Source organism: Trachypithecus francoisi, unplaced genomic scaffold (genome assembly GCF_009764315.1).
Source record: "Trachypithecus francoisi isolate TF-2019V2 unplaced genomic scaffold, Tfra_2.0 Lachesis_group2, whole genome shotgun sequence".
Classification (NCBI taxonomy): domain Eukaryota; kingdom Metazoa; phylum Chordata; class Mammalia; order Primates; family Cercopithecidae; genus Trachypithecus; species Trachypithecus francoisi.
Window position 1 is genome coordinate 10,944,181 of NW_022681465.1, and position 26,444 is coordinate 10,970,624.

At 42.7% G+C, this 26,444-nt stretch overlaps 1 protein-coding gene across 4 annotated transcripts in view; it reads right to left on the reverse strand.

Moving 5' to 3' along the window:
* The window catches only part of CTNND2 (catenin delta 2), a 942,360-nt gene that overhangs the window by 144,917 nt on the left and 770,999 nt on the right, over positions 1-26,444 (reverse strand). For all 4 annotated transcript variants that reach the window (XM_033178807.1, XM_033178804.1, XM_033178806.1 and 1 more), the window contains exon 13: positions 4,064-4,181. In XM_033178807.1, coding sequence (XP_033034698.1) covers positions 4,064-4,181 — 118 coding nt within the window. The remainder of the gene's footprint in view (positions 1-4,063; positions 4,182-26,444) is intronic.

Here is a 26,444-nt window from a genome sequence, read left to right on the forward strand (position 1 = left end):
AATGATCTGTAGCTGCCTTCATGGTACAATGCAGAATTACATGGCTGTGACTGAGACAGTATGGCCCACAACACTACGAATATTTATTCTCTGACCTTTTGCAGAAAACGTTTGCTGGTTAAGACAAAGCTGACCTTTTGACTCCAGGAACCATGGAAAGAGGGGGAAAATATCCAATTTTTAAAAGCGGCAAAATTATCATGGGAAAAGAAAAATAAACTGAGCCAAGTTTTATTTGAAGAATCTTACCAAGTTGGCTATCATTTTTTCAGGCACCTGCTACGTAACAGCCAGCTGCGAAGGCACATAATACAATTCCATTATACAGGTGAAGGCGAGGACAGTTAAAGCTGTGAGTACCTCCCACCAGACTGAGCTGCTTCTCTGCAGTCCTGGGGTGGGACTGGAATGGGCCGGGGCTGCTGGGATCGCAGTCCTGCACAGCTTCCCTCCACTGGCTAGAATCTGGTGAAAGGTAGCGGGTGTCCTGTACTTATCACCGTGGGCATGAAAATCTACGAGGAAAACCAGTTTTCAGAAAGTATCTCTGGAGCCTCTGTCATTCCAGACCTTTCTTGTCAGGTTTTCAAGGTGTCATGGGCTGCTAATCCCACAGGCTCTGAGTCAACCTGATTTTCTATTCCAAGCATCCTCTCAGCATCAAAAACGGGACTGGCATGAAAGCAGGTAAACTCAGGGCAATGCATGAAAGAGAGAAACGACTCTCATTGAAAGGAAAATGTTATGGCATAAGTCAGAATGATTTTTAAATCAGCTCAAACTGATTTTTCTTACATCAAAGACTTGGGAGAATAAACTTCTTTCTCATCCCACTGTTCGTCTTCCCCGGAGGCATCGCTGTTCCTCTGTTTAACAAACGACTACTGGGGAATCAATCTGCAGTTGTGAAAAATGCTTTATAATCGAGCTGCAGCTGGGGAGATGATTTGGGAAGCTAGAAGGAGGAGAGAAAGTAGGGATGGGGGTGGGTGGGGAGGGAGGAATGGGGGAAGGAAGGTCACAGGGACCACATTTATCTTTCATTTAAGCCTCCTGGAGTTTTGCAGTCTGGGTTGGTTTGGGAGAGTTACTTAATTCAAGAGCTTTTCTCTAAGGGGATGAGAAGAAAGAGAAGACAAAAGACTTGGGAGCCTAGCAGGAGGGTGGCAGCTGGTAGCTTTGCTTGGGACATCCATTGCTGTCAGCAGCGCTTTCAGCAGTTGTTTTTGGTTACCAGGGTCATTTTGATTCCTTATTTTCTCTTAGAAAGGGTTAATCTGGAAGTTGTAGAGTGCTCTGCCATGTCATCCAGTCAACACACTGGACCAATTACAGGACCAGAGCCACAAGCTTGTATGGAATCCAGGCTCTTTTATGTTTTAACTTCTCGGGCCTTAAAAAGAAGGTGTACTCATTCGGCCCCCTCACCCTCAAGTTGTCATTGTGAAAGCTCAAAAGCGGCCAAGCAGAGGGCTGAGTGGAAAATGACGGTACCATAATAATACGTTAAAACTCAACAGCACAGTCCAGCCAAAGAATCACCTACTGAGTGGCTGATCACATCTGATCCTTTCGACAGCCTTGGCATTCAGCTATGAGTATGCTCCTTGTCACAGAGTTGAGGTCACTTGGATATGGTGCTCCAGCCAGTGGGAGGTGGAGATGGCGCAGTCCACTGGCACTGTCTTGATGCCAGCTCAGGGCTCTTCTTACTCCACCAGGGATATCTGGGTTTTCTGACTCCAGCCCTGAATACTCCCAATTATTTCAACTTCCTCTTTTGGGGAAAATGTGGACATTAGAAAAGATGACATACAAGGTCTCTTGTACAGGTGACAGGGTTTTAGGAATCTGGTCATCTGACAGAAAGAAGATGTTTGTGCCATGTTGGTTCTTGAACCACGGCTCCTGAAGGATGCCTTAACCTTTGGTGCTGGTGACCGCACTTAGCCGAAGCATGAGGCTGTTGACTCTTATTTTATTTTCAGCTGCACGGTCCAGCTAGTATCAAAGCTCTTTTCGTAGCCATCACAGTAAAAGGTATAGTCTCCCAATGCCTCACTCTTTTACCATTCTGAATATGACGATGCTGAGCATTGCCGCTTCAGTGATTTACTTTCAGGAGCCCTTTGAAAACGCATGTGTCTGTTATGCTAACAAGGATTTGTAAATATTCAAGACATCTTGACTGGACATTTGTTTAGGAATTTAATTTTCCTGTCGATGATACTAAATGGTCTAAAATGGTCATGTAAGGGCTCTGTGAAAGGGGAATGCTTACTCTTTGTTACATTATGTTCATCTCTGAAACTAAAAACACACGGTCAGGGAATGGATGTGAACCCAGCTGAGCAGAAGTTAAAAGATGAGAAGCGGTGCTCACGATGGGGGTGAACTAGTACTCAAAGGGCTGACGTCCCAGAGGCACCTTGTGTTCAGATCTTCGGGGAGTACAGCTCAGGCATCAGTGATTTCCTAAATTTCTTGGTAACTCTAAGGTGTAGTCAGGGTTGGGAAGTGCTATGCTAACTTATACACACAACCAATTAATGACTATATGGATAGAAACACTTTTATTTGCTCTTTATCTAATTTTGTAACTAAATTACATTATACCAGATTCCCAATTAGAGAGTCATATTAAAGCTCTATCTACCATGGCAGGTTCTTAATCTAAGATGTACATCAAATTACCTGATGAACTTTTAAAGGTACAAAAATTTGTGACCAGAGTTAGACAGTTGGGTTCAGAGAACTACAATAGGGTCTGGGCAGATGTATTTACAGGAACACTTCAAAGGCAATTCTAATAAACAGTCAGAATGAAAACCATAGGATTAAGGCCACGGTTCATAACCAGGGCCAATTTTGCTCCCTGCAGGACATGTGGCAATGTCTGGAGACGTTGTTGTTTGTTACTGGGGTGGGGATAGGGGCAGCTACTGGTATCCAGTGGGCAGAAGCCAGGGAGGCTGCTACGCACCCTGCAGTGCACAAGACAGTCCCATGACAAAGAATAATTCACCCCAAAATGTCAATAAGGGTGGCTCTTGAGAAATCCTTATTAAGAAATCACATTTATTACCTGTATTACTTTATGACTATTGGTAAAGTTTGTGTTTACAATAGCATATTATGAAATTACAAACTTATATGAATGAATCAAACTTATTGAAGACTAAATAAAATAGCTCAAACACTGGAGAAGCCCACCCAATTCTATTCTGGCTTGTGAACTAAAACACTGAATAGACTTCAGTGACTTACTTTGTTGGGAAGCCCCATTTATTTAGCACTGTGACATTTATTTAGACCTTGCAGGCCTTTTAAAATGGCACTTAATGTAATCAACAGTTGTTAAAAAGTAAGTTTATAAGAATATGGGATTATTCAAATCCCAAGGTTGGGCGTGGTGGCTTACACCTGTAATCCCAGCACTTTGGGAGGCTGAGGTGGGTGGATCACTTGAGGTCAGGTGTTTGAGACCAGCCTGGCCAATGTGGTAAAACCTCATCTCTACTAAAAATAAAAAAAAAAAAAATAGCCAGGCGTGGTGGCGCATGCCTGTACTCTTAGCTACTCAGGGGGCTGAGGCAGGAGAATCACTTGATCCCAGGAGGTGGAGGTTGCAGTGAGCCTTGACTGCACCACTGCGCTCCTGGGTGACAGAGCTCGGGTGACAGAGCGAGACTGTCGCAAAAAACAAAAAAAAAAAAGCAGGCAGTTTTAACATCTTGTCTTTTCTTTTGAAAGTGGATTACATTAAATAAAAACTAGAAGCTTGTGGTATTCAAGTTTATACACTCATCTGGAATACCTGTGGTTTGAGTAACTTAGAACAATCTGCATATTTACTCATGGCTGATCAGAAGTTAGGTATCTCGTTCCATGCTAGAATTAGAAGCCCAGTCTAAAAAGTGTTGGATTCTTATAAGGAAACCAGGAGAGAGTTCAGAAGGAAAGTCTGAATTACTGCATTGGCTCTCCAGGGTTGTTTGCTATTGTTGAGTCCCGTGGGAGTCTTTATTCTCGAACACGCTTAATCTATGCAAACACAACCAACCTTGCTATCGATCTCACTGCTCCCCAGCGCAGACTGGATCACGTACAGCAAGGCATCCGTAAGCCCATCACACTCTCTCATCCTTCTGCGGGCCTCCTCTCCGGCCGAACTAACATTCCTGCAAAGTAAAAGGACACGTCAGCAGTCTTTACGGCTGTCACCAAAAGAATGTCTTTCCATGCCCATCTGCTCTCATAGTTTGAAAGGAAATGCTTTTCCCCCCACTTTTTTGGAATGCTTATCAAGAATATATCTTTAGTGAATAGGGATGGCTTCCACAAAACACATCCCAGAATTGGGTGAGTCACAGATGTCTGTAATGCCACTCCTGGAATAGACAATGAAGAATTCCTAATATGGGATCTGTGAGTCCCACGACTGTGGAGGGTGGGGGACTTTCAGAAAGTCTTCTAGGTTTACTTCATGTACAATCAGAAGCTTTTTGATTCAAAGGATTCTTCTTTGAGAGGTCTGAAACATTTTCAAAGACAGAGATTGTAACTTCTGAAATATTTTAGACATCTAAATTTGTCTGCCACAAAGATACCTACCTTGGCCCAGCCAGAAGTAGACTTGTAGGAATTTATTCTAAGGACATAGTTAGAGGGTTCTGTGACAGTGTAGTCACTGGGATGTGCATGATACCTCTTATGGGAAGCAGCTGCTCCAAGCTCTTTTCTGTACTAGCACATGCTGAGCTAATGGCAACAGACGGGGCCTACTGTAATGAAATGTGCGGCTATGAAGCAGAGAGATCTTCTAGTCCTACAAGAGACAGAGATAATCTGAAGGAAAATCTTGGGGTGCTTTTAGTTATTCTACCACCTGAGAGTATGTTGTTCTTCTCCTATCCACGGTTAGCATATGGTTCCAGTAGAGAATTTCTGTGATGACTTACTACAGGCAACACAACCTGTAAAAGGGAGGCTGGAGGAGGTGAGTTAGTGGGTGGTACAAAGGGATTGAAAGAATTTAAGGACCTTGGGGACAGTGGTAGAAAAAGAAGGATGATTCTCAAACTTAGGGAGCATCGGAATCCTCTGGAGGGTGCATGCAGTACAGACTGCTGGCTCCATGCTGGAGTCTCTGACTCATAACATTGGGGTAGAGTCAGATAAGCTGCATATACTTGGTGGTGCTGATGTTGAGAACTCACACCCCAGTTCTCTACAGAGGGTCTGGCTGGGAGGAGGGTCGTGTTTTTGCTGACTGCTGGGGCAGCCATGAGGCAGATCCCAAGGATCCGGAAGCCTGGACGGAGTCTGGAGAAGTTGAAGAAGTTGAATGAAATGAATCTCCAGCCCACTATAATTGACCCAGGTAGTCTCATTTCATATTCACAACATGTTTTGCTGTTGTAGTAAATTCTATTTTACAGATGATAAAACCAAGCCTCAGAGGTTGTCCAAGGCCATGCAGTAAGTGTGTCTCTGCTTCAGATGGCCAGGATACTGGAGCTCAAACCCAGAGAAGACCAAGGACTGAGATTTTGAGGAATCAATCTGTTTGCAATTAGCCTCCCCCTTCACACTCTCTTGGCTCTTTGAACCTCCTTTACTGATCACCATTGATTTCGTATTGGAATTATTTGGCTGTGACCTCATTACTGCACTGGGACTTTCTGGAGGATAGAAGGCATGTTAGTCCTATGTCTCTACCTAGCATTCGGCTGAGGAGGAGCTGGAACAAAACCTGTGAAGATGGGAAAGAAAGGGCTTCAGGCCTGATGTCAAATATGAATGCAGAATATGGTTTTTTAAGATTTAAAATAAAATAGGTTTCATGTTAAAATGCTACTGAACATAAATCGTTTTTTTCTGATACCTAAAAAGTTCCACAGACGTATTCAGACAGGCTCTATCAGCGGCACTTCTGTGTAACACCGGGAAAGGTTATATAATTCAAATTAGTATTTTTGGCATTTGCTGATCTTCAAATATAAACAAAATTTCTCAGCTTCTTAGATAATATAACTAGGCAAATATTGACAGCATTTTTATGTAAAATTTCATAAATTCCATCCTGTGATGGCCAACTTTTGTTTCTGACATAATCCGTGGTGCGGGCCAGAGAGGAACTACCTTTCTGCTAGGGAAAAGGTGGTGAGAGGCATTTGGATATTATTTTAAACTAAAAGAATGGCCCTTTTAAAGTAGCATTTTAGCTCATTCCTTCTTGAAATGATTTTCACCAGGTTGAGCTGTGAAGCTGTTAAAATAATAAGTTTGTCAAAGATTCTGAATCAGACCTCTTTGGCCAGAAGAATGTTGTGTGGTAATGTGTGATTATGTTTGGCTCTTTAGCGTAGCACATTATTATTTCCAAATAGGATTAATGAAATTCAGGCTGGCAAGCAACTTAGGGTAGCATGTATACACCCTGATCTGAAAAAGCCCTCTACAGCTCTTCTTTGACTAATGTGCTCAGTCTTTCCTTCGAGTATCCTTTCTTTGGAGGCAGGTTGCCTCCTGATTCACTGATAAACTTTCTAATGATCAGTCCTAATTTCACTGGTAATCATTAAACATACGGGACCAACCAATAGGAAATAATCAAAATGAACAACTTAACATCAGAAGCTGTCAATACTAATCTTAGCATTTTTCTGTATTCTAGTTTCTATTCCATTCTAGTTCAGTCTCCTCCAAAATTTAAAAAGTTATTAATTGGCTACTATATTACAATGTGTAAGATATTTGAAAAATGTGACAGATTAATAACTTAAGGTCTCAGCAGAGAAGGGGAGTGACTGAGATACATTCATACCCACACAGCACCTAAGATATAGACTTCAAGAGGGGGTTATCATACTGTCTGCAGGCATGATGAGGCTCAGTATACATACAGACTTCCAGAGGGGGTTATCATACTGTCTGCAGGCACGATGAGGCTCAGTATACATACAGACTTCCAGAGGGGGTTATACTGTCTGCAGGCACGATGAGGCTCAGTATACATACAGACTTCCAGAGGGGGTTATCATACTGTCTGCAGGCACGATGAGGCTCAGTATACATACAGACTTCCAGAGAGGGTTATCATACTGTCTGCAGGCACGATGAGGCTCAGTATACACATAGGCTTCAAGAGGGGGTTTCATACTGTCTGCAGGCATGATGAGGCTCAGTATACATTTTTATATAAACTGTCTCTTTTCAATGGGTAATGGTTTCCTACAGGTCTTTGGGCTTGGGTTTCCACTTTTAATCAACTATACCTCAGTGTGTGAAACATATCTTAAGAGAATCTTTGATTTTCACATTGGTGGTAAGGAGTGTTTCCTGTTCCTCCCTCTTCCCCACAAACACAAGTTCTACTCTTTCAGCCACAAATTTCAGTTTTTTATTGTTGTTAGTTAAGACTTTTGATCAACGTGTTAAGGTAAAGTCATGTCAGCTTATGACTGAAACATTATAATCATGTTAACCATACATGATACAGCTGTAAGCATCACGACTTGAACACAGCTCAAATTTTTGTCTCTACACCTTTACTATGAAACTTAACAAGATGTTTCACTGTTTAAAAATAAACACCCTGATAACCTTCTGTGATGCTCACTACATGGTTAAGTGTAATCAGGGTCCTTAGTGTCTGACAATTAATCAATGTCCAAGCTAGAAAGTTCCTCCCTCCCATTGTACTTAAACCATCTTCTAACCATCATGAGGAAGGTGATTTCTATGTCTGGTTAGAAATGGGTATGGAAAAATTCTATGCATACACATAGCATTAAAACAAATACCTGTAGATTATTTGTTAGAAGCACAAAAATGTCCATAATATCTCATCCTTCTTAGTAATCTTTACAGTCGTGACTGAATTATCAGTTGCTATGTCATTGGGAAGTTCCTGCTAAAAGTAGATTCTATAATCTTTTTACCTAATAGATAAAAAATGAAACAATTCATTTTTATGTCTTCCAATTAAAAGACCAATCTTTTTTTTTTTATTTTAATGCAACTAAACTGCTTCCTTTCCCCTGTCTTCTGTGCTGCTTGACATCTCATTTCTTTGCATCTCCATCACTCAGTGTTCTCCTAGGACCCAATGTGGAACTCAGACCATATGTTCACCTGTATGACTACGGCATTTTGCATGAAAGATGTGTCTCTGTTTCAGATGGCCAGGACACTGAAGATCAAATCACAGAGAAAACCAAGGAATGAGATATTGGGTAATCAATGTATTTGTAATTAGCCTCTCCCTTCACACATTCTTAGCTCTTTGAACCTCCTTTACTGATCATCATTGATTTTGCATTGGTATTATTTAGGCTGTGACCTAATTACTGCACTGGGAGTTTCTGGAGAGTAGAAAGCATGTCATTCTTATGTTTATAACTAGCATTCAGCTGAATGTGTGACACATAGTTGGTTATTATTGAGAATTCAGCCCTTCCATCGGATTGGAATTCAGGAAAGCAGGGGCATGTTTACTCTGTGACTGATTGTGCTCCGTGCTTACAGAATAAATATCAGATGTTTGTTCCGCCATTTGAATACTGGCTTCTTAAACTGTACCTTGTGTTACAAGCCCCATCCTGAGTTATTCGAGGCAGTTTCAATTTGCAAAAGAAGAAAATGCAATTGAAGATAGCATACAGCATTGAGAGTAAAATTAGCTCGAGACATAAACTTTCTTATGATTGTTCATAATATTGATTGAGTGCTGAAGAGAACTGCACAATTTTGTGGCCTGGAGACAGTCAGATATTTCCCAGTTTCTCACCCGTCTACAACCTCAGGCTTGGAGGAAGAGCTTTCATGGCCTGGCTCAAGGCTAGGTTGTCTTCCTATGTCTGTTTCCTCCTCTCCTCTCTCCCTCACCTTCTCCTTGGCCTTTAGGGTCTGGACTCCATTGGAGTTGTCTCATACCAAGCCTATTCACATGTCCTTGAGCCCTGGGTCCAGCCCTACTATAATCACCATCCATCAGGTGGCCCAACCCTTCACATCCCTCATCTCATCCTCCAATTCATAACCAGCAGAGCTCAGATGCTGGGTCTCTGCAGGATCTGGCCTGAGTTCCTGAGACCATACACCAGTTTGAGGAGTGGGGTAGGCTGTCTGGAGGTTGCTAGAGAATGAGCTGGGTTTAAGTGATACAGAGAGTCCCAAGGCAAAGCCGAAATATGAAGCCACATATTTAGTACAGCCTCGATGCAACCCAGCAAGGCAGGCTGGGGAGGCAGAAGACACCAGAGATGATGGCATGGACCAGAGACCAGACCCTACCCCGGGGATATCTGGGAGCCCCAGGGCAGAGCTGAGAGCCTCTGGACGCTTGGCCAAGGATATGGAGAGGCTGTCTGGGGTTCCCAGGCCCATTGATCCCTCCCCTTGGAATGTTCTTCCTTCCACCTTGAAGCCATTGACTCTGACAGTTGCAGTTGCCAGGGCTCAATCCAAGCACTGCCTTTTCTACCTTCTAAGCCTTGCCTCAGCCCCACTACTCCTTCCTTCATAGCTCCAGGCACAGGTTTCTCTTAGAGCACCTGTAACACACGATGTTTGAATCTGGTCCCACAAGGCGTTAGGAGGTAGGGGAGCATCATTTTATTTGGTTGTTTGTGCTCCCCACCATGCAGCACACAGTAGGAACTCACTGGATATTGACTGGATGAAAGAACATATGGTTCTTTTCAGGAATCTTTCTAGACCAGTGGTTCCTAACTAGGGTGACTGTGCCACCAGGGAATATTTTTGGTTGTCACCGCTTGGTGAGTGTTGGGGGCATTACAGGCATCTCATGGGTAGAGGCGGCCAGGGCTGCTGCTAACCATCCCACAATGCTCAGGACTGCCCCTGCCACAAAGCACACCAATTGTTTCGAGGCTGAGAGGCCTGCTCTGGATAGCTGGGCTCCATGAGGATCTAATCTGTGTATGTGCTTCCCCAGCACTTAACCTGTGCTCGGCCTGTGGCTTCTCAAACCTATGCTCCTCTGCTGCATCTGAATCAGCTTTGGAACTGGATTAAAATACAAAGGTTCAGGCCCTTCCCCTACACTTCCATTAGCCCAGTTCTCAGTGTGTTCTGCTGGTCTCCAGGTGATGAGAACACACTCCACAGGTGAGAACCATGGCCTTAGCCCATGATAGGAAATTCAATGTAGGAAGGTAAAGTACTTCTTGAATGGCCACGAAGCCATGTGGTTGTCTGCTGTGTGCTACGTGATGTACAGACTCTGAACAACACTCCTCAGGCTCTTCCTAACAGGATGGGACCATGGCCCCCCAAACCTACCAGTGATGGCCTTTGGACCAATGGCCATCAGCTTCTAACAGTCAACCAGCAAATGATGGGAAATAACACTAAACTTGTGAGGGGGAATCTCACAAGTAGAATATAAATACAGAGCATCTTAATTTTTTGACCATGTAATGACATACTCAGAAATGGATGGAATTTTTTAAACTCATGACAATCTTTTAATTCAACAGCACAGCCACCCCCAGTAACAAGATCTCCACAACTCCCAGCCTTTCCTGCCTGCTCTCTCTTGCTTAGTTAGGCAGAGACTGAACAGACCTAACAGCCACCCCTCCAAAGAGCCATATTATTAGCAGCCAGATCGATTATCAAGTAGTAATTATACGTAAAGATGCAAAAAATTGGCTCTTTTGAGTTTGATGCCTATACTTAGCTCCCTTCTATGGAGAACATCCTGACATCCTCGATGGCTTGAATTTATCATAAATTACCTGATCTGAGTAAGTGTGAGAATGAGAAATTATGCCAATCATGCTTTTCTTGATTCCACAAAGTGCACTCACTTTTGCTTTAAAAACATTAAATTTTAAAGAGATCTTCTATCCATGAACACCTAAATCAGGAGTTAAAAACTCTCTGTAAAGGATTAGAGAATAAATATTTTAGGCTTTGCAGGCCACACAGGGTTTCTGCCACTTTTTCTTCTCTCCTTCTCTTTCTCATTCTTTCAACAACCTTTCAAAAACTGTAAAACCTATTCTTACTTGAAGCCATACAGAAACGGGTCTCTGCCACGATCAACCCCTGACCTAGATTCTCATCTGAAGCTCAGACATAGGATTCGGGAGGGTGTCTATGAACTCCTGATATTTTGTTCCAAGTTTTATAAGTTTTTATATGAACATTATGCAGGTTTTTGTTTGTTTTCTGTGCTAGAGGTACAGAACTTGCAGCATATTCTGAGGCTGGGATCCTAAACAGTTTAAAAACATCTCACCAAAATAAGTGGTCTGAGCAGCCCCTGCTTGGAGCAGCAGGCTGCTCTCCTAAATCTGGAGTCTGGGTTTCAGAAATCCAATGTATTTGCCTCCTCGGGGAAACAGCAGCTCTGCCTTGTGTCCTCCCACAAGGCCTTGGGAGACTTTGTCTGTGGTTTCCAAAATTATTGTCCAAAAAGCCCATCCTTTTCCTCTGTGCGGGCAGATTGTCCTCTTCGTTGAGTGCCCAGGGGCGGGGAAGGAAGGGGTGTCATTGCCCAGTCACTGGGTCTGCTGACTCCACCTGGCCTTTAATGCAGTGACAGTAATCCAGCCAGAGCCTCTCTCTCTAGGTGCAGAGGTTGCAGGGCTGGGGGCAGCATGAGACCCTCCAAGTCTGTCCATCCCCTTCATGCTTCCCACAAAATCCACGAGGGCTCATCCCTTTGATTTGTAGCTCCTTTGCAAAAAGGGAGTGGCTGGCTTTCTTACTATTCAAAATGCTCACAAAGGTAGTTTCTCCTGCACTTGGTGTGGTGCACACAGCTGCGCTACTTAGCTGTGAAGGCGCTTTGTTTCCTTTGGCCTCCTCATCCGGGAGGTGCCGCTGGGAATGGTGTGGACATCACAGCGGATCTGCAGTGACACAGGGCAGCTGCTCAGGGTCGGGCTGGTTTCTTCTCAGTAAATGTTGGCTGAGCAACTGCTCCACCAGAGACCTTCCAGCCCAGACGGGAGAAACACACTAGGCGGGTTACCAGCACCCCACAGGAAATGTGTCTTCCACAAACGTGCGAGAGGAAAGAACAGAAGGTTTCACAGCAGCGTTGGCAATTTTAGTCATTTATTTTTTAAAAATCTAAAAGTAATGTAAAAATATTAAGAGAGTGGGGGAAATGTAGAACTGAAAGTGATGTCCACACTCTTTGCTTTCCCTTAAGGTAATCACTGTGACCATTTGGTATTTATCATTCAAGATTATTTTCCACTTGTATTAGTAAACCATGTAGGTAACATTCTGTTTTTTACCATAACAATTCCTCAGGCAACTGGCTTTTATGTCTCCAAAGTTTATCACTGTCTCTGTTCATGATGGTAGCTACAATCATTGAATGACTTTTGGTATCTCATGGTATAAATAGATCGGCCGGACACGGTGGCTCATGCCTGTAATCCCAGCACTTTGGGAGGCTGAGGTGAGTGGACCACCTGAGGTCGGGAGTTCGAGACTGGCCTGACCAACATGGAGAAACCCCGTCTCTACTAAAAATAGAAAATTATCTGGGCGTTGTGGCACATGCCTGTAATCCCAGCTACTCGGGAGGCTGAGGCAGGAGAATTGCTTGAACCCAGGAGGAGGAGGTTGCGGCGAGCTGAGATCGTGTCATTGCACTCCAGCCTGGGCAACAAGAGTGAAACTCTGTCTCAAAAGCCAACAACAAAAAAAGATCACAATTCATAATTTCTCAGATTAATACTCTGTTAATGAACATCCAGATTATTTCTAATTTTTTACTCTATTGTGTAATGTTTGGTTCAATTTTGGAGGAGATACGGGCTTTAGAGGAATCGTTCTAGGAAGATAAAATAGCAGAGATAAATAATTTCAAATCTACAAAGCAGTCAACCTTGACTGGATGCCTGCTTTCTTCCATAAGCAATGATAAGTCCCGGGATAAACTGATGAGAGTATCTGACTTTTGACCTTTAGAAGGTCACAGTCCAGGAAGGTAAACAGACATATTTGACGTGAGTAACCATGATCTCATCAGCATGTAACTAGCAGTGTGAAGAATCTGGCAACCAATGTTTGGAAGTGACATCTAGATATACAACAGAAAACAAATATAGGCTGAAATGGATGAAAATTTTACTCTTCATCTATTTTAGTAAAATATTTCCTTAAGTTGTAATTCTGTAAATTTATTTTCCTTCATACTTATAGCAGCAAGTCATGGGTTGTAACTTAAAAAATAAGGACACAGAACATAATAAACGCGTTTCCAGCAAAAAAGCAGCTCATGCAACGTAAATGGAAAGTATTAAAAATGCATACTTTTAAATGCGAAGGGAAAGTCTTAAAGTTCAGGCACAGGCTTGGGCTAAGTTCCAGGTGAACAGCCTGTGCAAATACCATCCATGCACATCCGTGCAGGGGTGGGGTCTGCAGGCTCCAACCAAGGACAGGACCCAGCAGGGAGCCATGGCATTCTGTGGCAAATGTTAATTTGGGCACATAATTTTCCATTTTTACTAAGCCTGGCATCCTTAGCCAGTGCAACATGTCTACTAAAACTGTGGCTGGCTCATGGTGGACCAAGGGCAAATCTTGTTAATGCCCTTTTACTCAACCACATTCCCTGTGCTAAGTCCTTCCTGAGATCTGGCCACAGGACAGCCTAGGTGGATTGCTACAAATCCTGGGCCATCCCTCACCAGAGGTTCCACTCCTGCCTCTTGTAGTTCCGTGGCAGGTGGAAATGCAGTTCTGTTCTTGTAGTTCTCTGCAGGTGGAAATGTACGACGTTTGCACAATACTCAAAAGTTGACTGAAGCAGGGCTTCTTCCCCCACCAGCTTACAAGAGGCATCTCCAGTGTTATCTTTTTCTGACACCTGACCCGGAGGGCAAAGCTGAGGCTGACATTGGATAAGCTCTGGCCTGGAAACCCAATGGCGTTTGCTAGGCTGGGTTTCCAAGCTGCTCTGGAACAATGACTCCATTTTATTTTCAATTCCCCCTTTTAGAATGTCTATAATTGTTATCCTATGTCGTCCCATCACTGCATGTTGGGAGCAGAAATGTTGCTTCTTTATTTTCACAGGTTCACAGACGGAGAGAAGTTCTTCCTCAGGAGCTGTACTTAACAGATTACTCATCCAGTTCTGATTTGGATGATTCAGATTTTGGACTTTTGAGCTGAAAAGATTTAAGACTTTGAGTTGATGCTGTAATGGGATGAAACCATTGGGGACTCTGGGATGGAATGAAAGTATGTGGGATGAATGTGACTCTTTGGAGGCCAGAGGGTGGACTGTGGTAGGCCGGAGAACAGCCCTTCCAAGATGTCTATAACTTAATCCTTGGAATCTGTGAACAGGTTACTTTATATGGTGGTGGGGGCGGGGGTAGGGCGGAAATATGTTGCAGATGGAATTAAAGTTACAAAGTTTAAAATAGGGAGACTTTCCCTATTTTGTCCCTGGAAAATCTCCCTATTTTATTCTCTGCTTTCCCTGGCTGGGGTCAGAGAGGTGCAGCAGAAGGGATGACAGAGATCCCAAGAGGAAAGGTTCAACTCCCAGCTGCTGGCTTGGACATACAGGGTAGCCACAGGTAAAGGGGAAAGAGAGACTACTAGGAGCGCAGGAGCTGAGGGCAGCTCTCAACTGTCCACCACCAAGCAAGTGGAGACCTCAGTTCCATGGCCATAAGGAACTGGATTCTGCCAACAACCTGCAGTAGCTTGGATTCTTCCCCAGAGCTGCTAGTAAGGAGGACGATTGTACCAGCACCTTGATTTTAAACCAGTGAGACCAGTGTCTGAAGTTCTGGGAAACTGCAGGATAATATATTTGTGTTGTTTTAAGTCATGGAATTTCTGGCAATTTGTTACAGCAGCAAGAGGAAACTCACAGGGAGCCTGCAGCTCATTTTGCTGCAGGGTAAACAGATTCTTCTCAGCACTGTCTCTGATGCCTCCTGTCCCACTCCCTCCCACGAAAACTGCTCAGCCTGCAGTGGGCACATGCAAGTTTCAAGAAGAGATTTCTAGACAATCAAACAACTGGATTGCTTAGATCAAGAACAAAATGCCATATACATACACACATGTGGAGGGGCGTGAGGTGGTGGCATAGAAAATACCTGCCCTCAATGTTGTAAGGCCCGGCCACTGTTCGACGGGACCCAGGGCACGCTGAGGCCCTCTGCATGGGCAACATTGATGTGATGTTGGGATGATGCACTTTTTGAGGCTGAATGACATGCTTCAATATATTCTGCCCTATCTCTGATCTCATCACCTACAAGAGCGCCACCAAATTTGCAGCCATCAGCTTGGTCCAGACTGCTCTTTTGCCTGGTTGGTATCTTCCACTTCTGCCAGAAGAGGCCCCTGAAAACTGGAGTCTTCAGAGTTTGCAGAGAACAGATAGTGCTACAACTGGCATTCTGTATCTGGCCAGGACATGAGTACACTGGATTATAAGACAGAGAACTGAGGCAGCATCCTAGCCCCGCGGAAGTGAAGTCTGCAGTGTGGTCTGTTATTTTTAATGAATTTCCAGAACATTATCTGAAGCACCAACTGTAAGTACCAGGTGGTATTACTAGCATTAGGATTAGCCACACCTCTGTAAACTTTTATTGGCTGCAAATAATGTAAGGCTGAATTTACTTGAAAAGCTCTTGAATTCTCTCTCTCCATATGTGTTTTGAAAGCTGGTCCCTCATCACAGCCACATCAGAATAATTCCCAAAAAAATAAGTTTCCCTGATTTTTTTTTTAAAGATTAGCACAGTCTTGCTGTTCGAATTACTATGCACCTTACTGTCTTCTCCCAAGGAAGACAATTTCTTTATAAATCAGGACAATGATGGCTTGGTAATTGCTTTGCTGAGCTGCAGGGACAGAATGCTTCAGTGGCTAAAGACCAACTACCTACTGGGACTGGCCGCGAACACTGCTGTTGTTCTGTACCCAAAGTGGTGGTTGCTAGGTTCATACCACACACCCCACCCCCTACATCCACCTATAAACGTAAGCCATCAGAAAGGGATGGAGGGCTCCTCTTTTGGTGACGATTAAACACTGCACTGTTGTAAGACTGCCTGGATCTGTGCCTTCTGGAGTTAGCCATGCATCAGGGAACATTGTTCCAGAGAAGCCCAGAGCAGAACCAGAAATACCTGAATTAAAAGACACCCTCTTGCTGTCAAGTACTACCTAGGGTTTTAGCTACATGATTCCAATTAAAACTGATGGTCGCCACACAGTTAACTGCTCTATGAAACGTCTGCTGAAAGTTTCCCATTGGGCTAAATTACAAGGAAGACAGAGGGAAGAAAAGCGTGGATGCTGTGTGGCTAAAACCATTAACTGTGAGCCTAATTGTGCGGGTGGCCCTTTGTGCTCCACAAACACTCACGTGCGGCTCACAGTTGTTCTTTCCTAACTCACAGTACTTGGGGAGTGAGCTGTACTCACCAGGCCTTGATTTTTTTCATGACTGGACTACGTCTCAAGCTTGGAGTAATGCCATATGGTCCATCCCCTGGGTCAATGCCCACCCTCCTTGTATTCTACCAACTCCCATGTTTTACTCTGGAACATTCGCGGTGGGCTTAGAAATTCAGGGTGCAGTATATATTGAAAGCCTCCCATATCTAACCTTCATTCTGGCACCTTGACTTCCCATCAAGGGGGCCTCTGTTAAGTCCACCCACCACACACCATTGCAGCAAGCATTTCCATGCTTGCTAAATGATTTGCCAGCCATGGCCAGTTGCAAACACAGTGAAAAGAAAATGTAATGGGTCAAAACACAAATTAGATGATTAACAAATGAATACTAGCTAGTTGTCTTCTTCTTTCTTTGTTAAACCAAATTACTTATGGTCAACCAGGTGTGACTTATATGACAAGTCACAAAACCTAAGTCTTAAAATATATATAATAAACGAATATGCTAGGAAACACTGCAGAAGAGAGATGCAATATTCACTTCACCAAGCAGGTGGCTTCCAGGAAAATGAACACCATGTGACTAAATAATCAGCAATACCAACGTGATCCAATTCCTTGCATTTTGAGTCCCCTATCTTCCAAGAAGTAGGGGAACAGAACTTGACTAATAAGGGATTATAGATTATTGGCTACCTGCCTTTTTAAATGTCAGATTGTGGGCTTTAAGATTTTCAAGATTTGGCATTATGTCCTGGATTATTAACAGCTACTATTAAAACAACCTTTCCAACTTTCATTTCAATTCATTCCCTAATTCCGCATATGCAGGCATGTCATCTTTCAGTTTACTCACTTGCAGGATATTTTAACAAATCATACTTCAAAGACTTATTAAAGCTGAGAATCAATGTGATTTTTATAAGCTCACTTATCTAGATGGTAAGTTTTCCTTGAGGTCTGTTTCTTGTTTTTGTGATTGCTTTGATCACTGACTGATAGCTTATTGAATACCAATAACCATCATCAAAACACTGAAAGAGGCAAAGAACTGCATATACTCTCACATACTCTTGGGTCTTAATCCTTTGTTTTGTGCAATTCTCCACTCCTTTAAAATATTGTTTTATTCTGGGGAGCCACCCCATTATTTCTGCAAGCTGACTGTTCACTGCGGGGCTAAGTAATTGGAAGAGGGAGTCACTCAGTAAGGAAGGAAGGGCAGAAGGGTCCTAGCCTGCCACCTGCGGGTATCTAGCCCTCTCTGCTTTTTATGGTCTTTGTTATGGACTGAATGTTTGTGTCCTCCAACAAGTTCACCTGTTGAAATTCTAACCCCCATGTCACAGTGTTAGTGAGGACTTTGGGAGATGATTAGATCATAAGGATGAGAGCCTTCACGAATGAAATCAAGGCCCTTATAAAAGGGGACTCTGAGAGCTCTTTGCCCTCTTTCTGCCATGTGAAGACACAGGAGTCGGCTGTCTGCAATCCAGGAGAGAGTCCTCACTAGAACCCAACTAACTGTGAGGGCCCCCTGATCTCGGACTTCAGCCCCCGGAACTATGAGAAATACATTTCTGCTGTTTTGTCTCTTGTATTTCATTCTTGTAAGTTATCTTGTCTCTTGTATTTCATTATGGCAGGCCGAACCGACTAAGACAGTCTTCTTACATATTTTCCCTGGAAACCAACTCCTTAATTTGTGGCAAAAATGCTAATAGAAACATTTCTTGGATCAAAATAGTTTAATCCTCATGTTTAAATTGGAAGGAAGTGATTGAAAATAAAAAACACCTTTCCTATAACCTCTTAGAAATGTACCCATCTCTGCTAATTGCTATCTCATAAATTGAGAAGTTTTGACCAACTCATTTAGTGGTTTTTTACTTGAGGCAAAGAACATGACAAATGTTAGAAAATCTGGACTCCAGTTAACTTGACCAGATATTACTGTATAGCTCTAGCTAGGTGAATACTGTATTAAAAACAAACCGAGTTTTTGGCTAATGGTTACTTAAGACTGCCAAGAATTCTAAGGACCACTCTCCTTGTTTCAGAATGAAATTATCTCATATGGAGGTGATGGGAGATAGGGAGAAGAAAGATTGTAAGAACACATATATATTTCATATAAGAAAAAATATACAGAAAACAGTAAAACTTAAGATTATTTAGCCTTTTTTTTTCCTGAAAGGGAAATATTAACACAGTCTTGCTGTTCAAATTACTATGCACCTTACTGTCTTCTTCCAGTAATTAGTAATTTAATCTTAATTACTAAAATACATTCTGAAATCTTTCTTTCTTTCTTTCTTTCTTCCCCCCCTCTTCTTTCTTTTTTTTTTTTTTCTTTTTTTGAGATGGAGTTTCGCTCTTGTTGCCCAGGCTGGAGTGCAATGGCACGATCTTGGCTCACCACAACTTCTGCCTCTCAGGTTCAAGCAATTCTCCTGCCTCAGCCTCCCAAGTAGTTGGAATTACAGGCGTGCACCACCACACCTGGCTAATTTTGTATTCTTAGTAGAGACAAGGTTTCTCCATGTTGGTCAGGCTGGTCTCGAACTCCCAACCTCAGGTGATCCACCTGCCTTGGCCTCCCAAAGTGTTGGGATTACAGGCGTGAGCCACCATGCCTGGTTTATTCTTAAATTTCTGAAAGAAATTTCTGAAAGGCTTATTACAAGAAAGCAGGAGTTATTTCTGTAAAGAGAAGTATCAATGAGGTCTTGCAAGTTTATGCATAGGTCTTAATCACTAGTTAAGAATAATGTTGGAAAACGCAGTAACAGAGCAGCTCGAAGATTCTGCATTTTAAAAGCAAGGCTGCCATAGCACCGATATAGTCTGTCTGCTTCCATTATTGTCATGACTGCACTTTTCCCCTTCACTGCGGTAGGGAGAATTCTAAAGACATCCAAGATTCCTACCCTTTGGTCGCTCAACCAAATACTAACTGGGGAAAGGGCTTTGCAGGTGGAATCAAGGTTGCTAATCAGCTGACCTTAGGACACAGAAATGATCCTGGATTATCCTGCTGGGCTCAATGTAATCACAGGAACTCTTCAAAGCAGAAGAGGAAGGCAGAAGGGTCAGACTGAGTGATGTGGCTGAGGAGGGAGCAGGAGAAAGGGAAAAAGATAAAGGTAGGGGGCCTACTCTAGTGACTTTGAGGATGAAGGAAGGGAGGAATGAGCCAGGGAATATCATGGCCTCTAGAACTGAGAACAACTCCTGGCTGACACCCCACAAGGAAATGCAGCCCTTAGTCTACTGCATGGGTCTGAATATAGCCAGCAACCTGAATGATCCTGGATACAGGCTCTTCTGAGAGTTTTGCAAAAACAGCCCAATGGCTGACGCCCTGATTTCAGACTTGAGAGGCTCCAAACAGAGAAACCAGCCAAGCCCCCTGCACTTCTAGGGTACAGGACTCTGCAGTAATCAATTAGTAATGTTCTCAGCCATAACATTTATGGTAATTTGTTAGGGTAGCAATGGAAAACTACTATATTCACATAAGATAAAACAAAAAGAAACTCACCGTAATACTTTTCACAAATGTTCATTTTAACATTTCTGCTAACTTATTTCAAAAGTTTTAGATAAACATTGTGTCTTCAGATGGCGGCATTTCACATGCTTTGAATGACAAGAGGAGATGTAGTCATTAGGATTTTTAGATGCCTCTTGTTGCAGGAAGAACAGTAAGCTAAATGAGTTTCTCACCAACTCTAGGTAGCACCTAAGAGTGACTTTTCTTGCTTTACTACTACCAGATGGCCTGCACGCAATATAAGTGTTGGATAATGGCACCACTGGGTGCGCAATTTCCTTTTACTGCTTTAGTTGTGAAAGGAGTAATGTTTCAAAAATCCAAGAATTATAAAGCTGCACAAAAAGGTCAAATAGCAATGACACTTTGAGGAACCATAGAGCATCATTAAAAACAGGTCACAAGTTGGCCATGAAGAGTTCCATTGTCTATCTTCACTGCACTAAGTGCTGCAATCAAAGGACTTTTAATCTTTTACAGTACATGTGCCAGTCTTTTGCTTTTGAGCAAGTGTTAAGGTCTGATTTAAAAATTGTGCACTCAACCAGCTTGGTGGCCACCCTGAGAATAACTAGAAAACAAAAGAGAAGGCTTGTGCCCTCCACTATCAGCCCAGGGCACATTTGTCATTCAGGTTTTACTGCTTTTCATAAATAATAAGAGTTCTTAGATCTCTGGCACAAACTATATAAAATGACTTCATGGGAGAAAATGTCAAGGCAACAATACTCCATAGAAATAACCTGGAAAACAGAATCTAGAAACTCAAGGTTTTTCTACGTTCATCTTAATAAAATTACTCTTATTATCCATCATTTTATATATGCTGAAATGAAAAGGTTTTAGAGATCTGTCAATCAGTAAAGAAAAAAGTTACAGAAAAAACAGAGTGGATTCAACTTTTGACAAAATAGACGCAGAGAGAGGATCCTTCTGTATCATACAAACGTACATCGGTAGATTCAGTGATTGAATGACTTCATTTAACCCAATAATTTGCTAAAATTCTCTAAGACATACACGGTATTATTTTAATTTGAATCACAAGTCCTCATCATGGAATATTTTTACAGACTATGTTGAAAATCAAATACATAGTGTTAGGTGATTCCAGCTCCAAAGAAAATTAGGATCACTGAAGTCTCTGAGTAGTCATTTCCCACCTTTATTTTCCACACGGACACACCTCAAAGATAGTGTACCCATGACTGACACTCTCCTACGTGCACTGGCCCCTCACCATGCAGCAAGATGCAGTGGGCTATGGGTTACATGAAGTTGCAAACAAGCCAGCCACAACGTTGCCCCTGCTCTCCATCTGTTCCATATCATGGTGGTAGGTGGAGATATCCACTTCTAAATTAGTGTTGGCTATGGCTATCATCTGAATATTTGTGTCCCTCCCAAAATTTATATGTTGAAACCTAACCCCCAAGGTGATAATACCATCATGGTATTATGGTATTATGGTAAGAAGTGAGACACTCAGGAATAGGATGAGTGGCCTTATAAAAGATGCCTGAGGGAGTTTGTTAGCCTCTTCCACCATCTGAGGATGCAGGAAGTTATCATCTTTGAAGCAGAGAGCAGCCCTCAGCAGACCCCGAAGCTGCTGACGCCTTGATCTTGGACTTCCCAGCCTCTAGAACTGTGAGCAATACATTTCTGTTGTTTGTGAATTACCTGGTCTAAGGTGTTGTGTTACTGAAGACTGAACAGACAGAGATTGCCAGCCTTTTTTGCTTGTTTGTTTGTTTTTTAGTTCTGAATTTTCTTCATCTTAGAGGTCATGAATTAAATTAGTGATGAATAAAATAGAAATAATAAGAGTGAAAAAGGACTTTATAAACTATATTTGTTGCCACAGTGACCAAGAGATGCAAAAGAAGATAAAATGAAAAAGGCAAGAAGGAAAAAGGGAGATAAAAATGAAATGGGGAAAAAGAACAATGGTGCTAACTGGCGCCTATTTTGAGGGTTTTCTTAATGGTTATGTTGTTATGCACCAACAGTGCTACACTTGCTGGATAGATATGTGTGTCACTCATCTGTGACTCTCCTCTTTCCCACACCTACATTCAATCAGGCAGCACATCAAGTCAGTTCCAACTTCAAAGCATTTCCAGAAGCGTTCTCCATGGTCATCACCTGTCTCTTATATGTTCTCTCTGCTTCTGTCCTCATCTTCTCTACCTTCTAGGGAAGTCTGATGTAGCGGCTGCAGTGATTCTTCAAAAATATATATCGAAGCACAAGTCCTCCACTCCAGGGTCATTTCACTGAGTCAAACTCAAAGGCACATGCCTGAATACTCGCCCCTCTTCTAACTCCTACTCATCATTCAAATCTTTTCCTTAGGAGGGTTTTCCCCGATCCCCTGACCAGGCTAAATTCATTGGTCTATGCTCATTCAAGCCTCCCTTTCAGAAGTCCCACCCCACTGATGTTACTTGCTTACTGCCTCCTTCCTGCAAAGCCCGTGAAAATAGGACCTGTAGCTTTCTTGTCACTCATATGTCACCAGCAGCTCGCACAGTGCCTGGCATCAAGTAGGCACTCAATAAATAGTTGTTGAATTGAAAAGACTTACTAGTGTATCTCTAATCAAATTCCATAAATAATACACTTATTCCCGATTGGTCTGGAGGAGCTGAATGACAGAAAAGCCATATGAGGAATTAATCCATTCATTAGTTAATTTCTTATTTATTAATATGTTATCTCAATTTTATTGGGAGCATGTTGATCTAAAGGCAGGAACTTTATTAATTTTCCTATACAGAATCCAGAAATTTGATTTTTTTCAGGCCACTTTAGTCAAGGAGCTGTATCTAGTCGTCTAGAGTTAATTATGATTTAGAAAATACTATAAAGAGTACATACACCCCAAAGTGTCCAGGAATTTCCTTGTTTTTCCTTGCTTGTTATATTCAAGAACAAGGTTAATCCTCATAAACTTAATAGGGTAATACTCTAAGCCTTGGTTTACTATTTCCATGTAGTTTTAGATAAGCTCCTGCAAAATAACTTGGGAAGAAGACAAGTAGCAGCAGGTCTAAGTTGGGTGTGAGGAGGAAGAATGCTTTTGTTATGGAAAGCAGGTGACTGAGGACTGCCAGGTCTTCTTGCAAACATGCAAAACACAGACCACCTAGCAAACAAAACAATAATATTTACTAGCAGGCGAATCCTTATTTACATGGAATGTTTCCTTCAGAATATTCCTGATGTCTAGGATTGCTCATGGGAAATATCTAAGTTAGGTATCTATCTGGATATGAAATTGGAGGTATTTAATGACCAAAATGACCCTGTATTAGCTTTTTGTTACTGCCATAAGTTACCTCAAATTTAGCAGATTAAAATAACATACATTTATTACCTCACAGTTATCTCTTATTACTGGTTGGAAGTCCAGTATGGGTCTCCAGAACTAACATTAAGGTATCAGCAGGGCTGCATTACTTTCTGGAGGTGCTAGGGGAAAATCTGTTTCCTTGCTTATTCAGCTTACTTGTAGAATTGAGTTCATTATGGTCCTAGGACTGAAGCCCCTGTTTCCTGACTGGTTATCAGCTGAGGTTCTTTCCCAGCTTCTAGCAACTGTGTGTATTTCTTGGCGTGTGGCCTCCTTTCTCCATCCTCAGAGCCAGCCATGATCTTTCATTCTGCTGCATCTCCCTGACTCCAGCCAAAGAACATTCTCTGCTTTTAAGGGCTCATGTGATCAGATTGGGCCCACCATGAAAATCACGACAAGCTCCCCATCTCATGGTTCTTAACCCTATTCACGTCTGCAAAGTGTCTTTTGCCAGGTAACAGTCTCAGGTTGCTGGGATTAGGATGTAGACATCTTTGGGGGCCACCATTCTGCCATTCCCAGACTCCCTATTTGTAAGTGTTGCAAATGCACACCATTCTGTGAGAACACGTTAAACTGGGTCAGTGCGTGTCCTGACACAGCAGGAAGGACCTGGTAGTGGCACTGGTAGTGCCATCCCTTCCCTGCCCAACCTGTGCCCTGTGGTTACCTGCGTCCTTGATATTTTTAGAAAAGCTTGATACCTTGTAGGGTCTATGATTGGTGTGAGTTCGGCTCAATATTCTAAACCTTGTGACGTCACACAAATTTAATGGGTGGTCCAGATTCTGTTCTATTTGTAGCTACTGATTATTTTTCCTAGAAAAGTTAGCTTTTCTAGGAGCTACACAACAGGACCAAGGTTGGTGTCTTGGCTTATAATTTAGGTCATGAGAGCTCTGCTCTGTGCACGTCTCTAGTGGGGAGTGAATGAAGTGGTACTGCTGCATTGATTAGTCATGAGGAGGTTCCTTCCTGCATGTCCATGCAGAACTAAAGCATTGGAATCATCTCCCCAAGAAGCTGGCATTGAGTTTTCTTTCCCTGTCTTCAGAGGAGTCACAAAGTAAAAGGAAACTTTTTTTAATTTTAATTTTATTTTTATTTTTTTTGAGGCTGGAGTAAAATGGCATGATCTTGGCTCACTGCAACCTCTGCCTCCGGGGTTCAAGTGATTCTCGTGCTTCAGCCTCCTGAGAAGCTGGGATTACAGCTGCACACCATCATGCCAGGCTAATTTTAGTATTTTCAGTAGAGACAGTGTTTTGCCATGTTGCCCAGGCTGGTCTCGAACTCCTGGCCTCAAGTGATTGGCTCGCCTCAGCCTCCGAAAGTGCTGGGATGACAGGCACGAGTGACCACACCCAGCCAGAAACCATTTTTGATCTGGAAACCATAACTACCAAAAGAGGGGGAGAGCATCTTGTTACCCAAGGAGCCTGTCGGCATCCCAGCACACCGCGTGTTAGAGTTCAGTGCTGTGTGAAACGCGCTGACAGTGGCTGCATTTCCTCTCACATTTGTTTTCTCACACCTAGAACTGGACCAGCTGATGAATCCCTGTCTTACTTGAATCTTTGCTCACCTCCCTGGGGTAACTACTGCATCATCATGGGTGTGATGTTTGTGGAATCTTGGATGATAGAAGATCCTGGGTTGAAAGGGAGAAAGGAAAACAAATCCCATTTTCTATCTGTTTGCTGCCAGACCTTGTGTCCTGCTGGCCAGCTGCCCGTGCAGCTCTGCTCCCTGAGTGCTGAGTGCTGCCGACCTGCCTGGCAGCGGGTGTGGCTTCCTGGTGCTCCATAGGAATGCAACAGCTGCCTGAGGGCATCTGCTAGGCTCCTCCTGCTGCTGTAACAAATTAACACAAATTTAGGGGCATAAAACGCCAATTTATTCTTATACATCTGGAGAACAGAAGTCAGCAATGGGCCCACAGGCTGAAATCAAGGTGTTGGCTGTGTTCCTTCTGGCGGCTCCAGGGGAGAATGTTTCCCTGCCTTTCCCAGCTTCTACGGGCACCTTGGCTCATGGCTGCTTCCTCTGTCTTCAGAGCCAGTGGACTTTCTTATGTGGCATCACTCTGACACTCTTCTGCCTCCCTCTTTCACATGTAAGAATCCTTGAGATTATAAGGATCCACACAAATAATCCAGCATAATCTCCCTATTTTAAGGTTAGGTGTTAGTAACCTTAATTCCATCTGCAACCTTAATTTTCCCGTGCCATGTAATTTAAGGTATTCACTGGTTTTTGGGGATTAGCACATGGACATCATTGGGGATTAGCACATGGCCTACCACCGGAGGTCAGACTGTTTTTTCATCACAGTTGGGCACACATGGGTACCCAAAGAAAATACGACAATCTCCTGCCTCTTTTAACCTGTCCAGGGCAAAGGAACAGGTTCAGGGAGTGTATTCACAAGACTGTCCTCAAAGTACTCCTAGGCTCTTCTTTTAATACTTTTATCTCAAAAGGAAAAACGGGTAAAAACATTATCTGGTCAATTTATTGGTCTTCTATTGATTAATTGGAATGCAATGCTATCTGATTACATTCAAACGATTGTTTTTGCAAGCCAAGTGCTGAAGTTGTTTTCAAACATTATGTATGCTAATAAAGTTCAAGCTTACTTGTAACAATCGAGTAATGATTCTCTACAACTACCTATTGAGGGAAGACATCTGTATCTATATTTACCAGCGCTACCAGTTCCTACCTTGATGTCAAGCACATGGGAAGAGGGGGCAGAAGGAGAACCCATTCACCCCCAGCTACAAAACAGTTACTGGGGCCATTCAGGACGTGCAATGGAAAGAAGGATTTGGGAAAACACAATCTTTTCCAAAAGCTCATCCAATGTATAGGAGAAGCCATCTGTGTATAGTAGTGGAGAGAAAATGTACACATATTTAAGTTGTTATACACTGGATTTACAAAAAAAATTTATGTAATGGAGAATAATTAACTGGTTTGGTTCTGGGTTGGAAGGTGAGGTAAGAGAGAATTACTAATACTATTTTTATTCCTTTTGTATTGTCTGATTGCTTTAAAAATTATTTTTATTTTTATTTTTTTGTG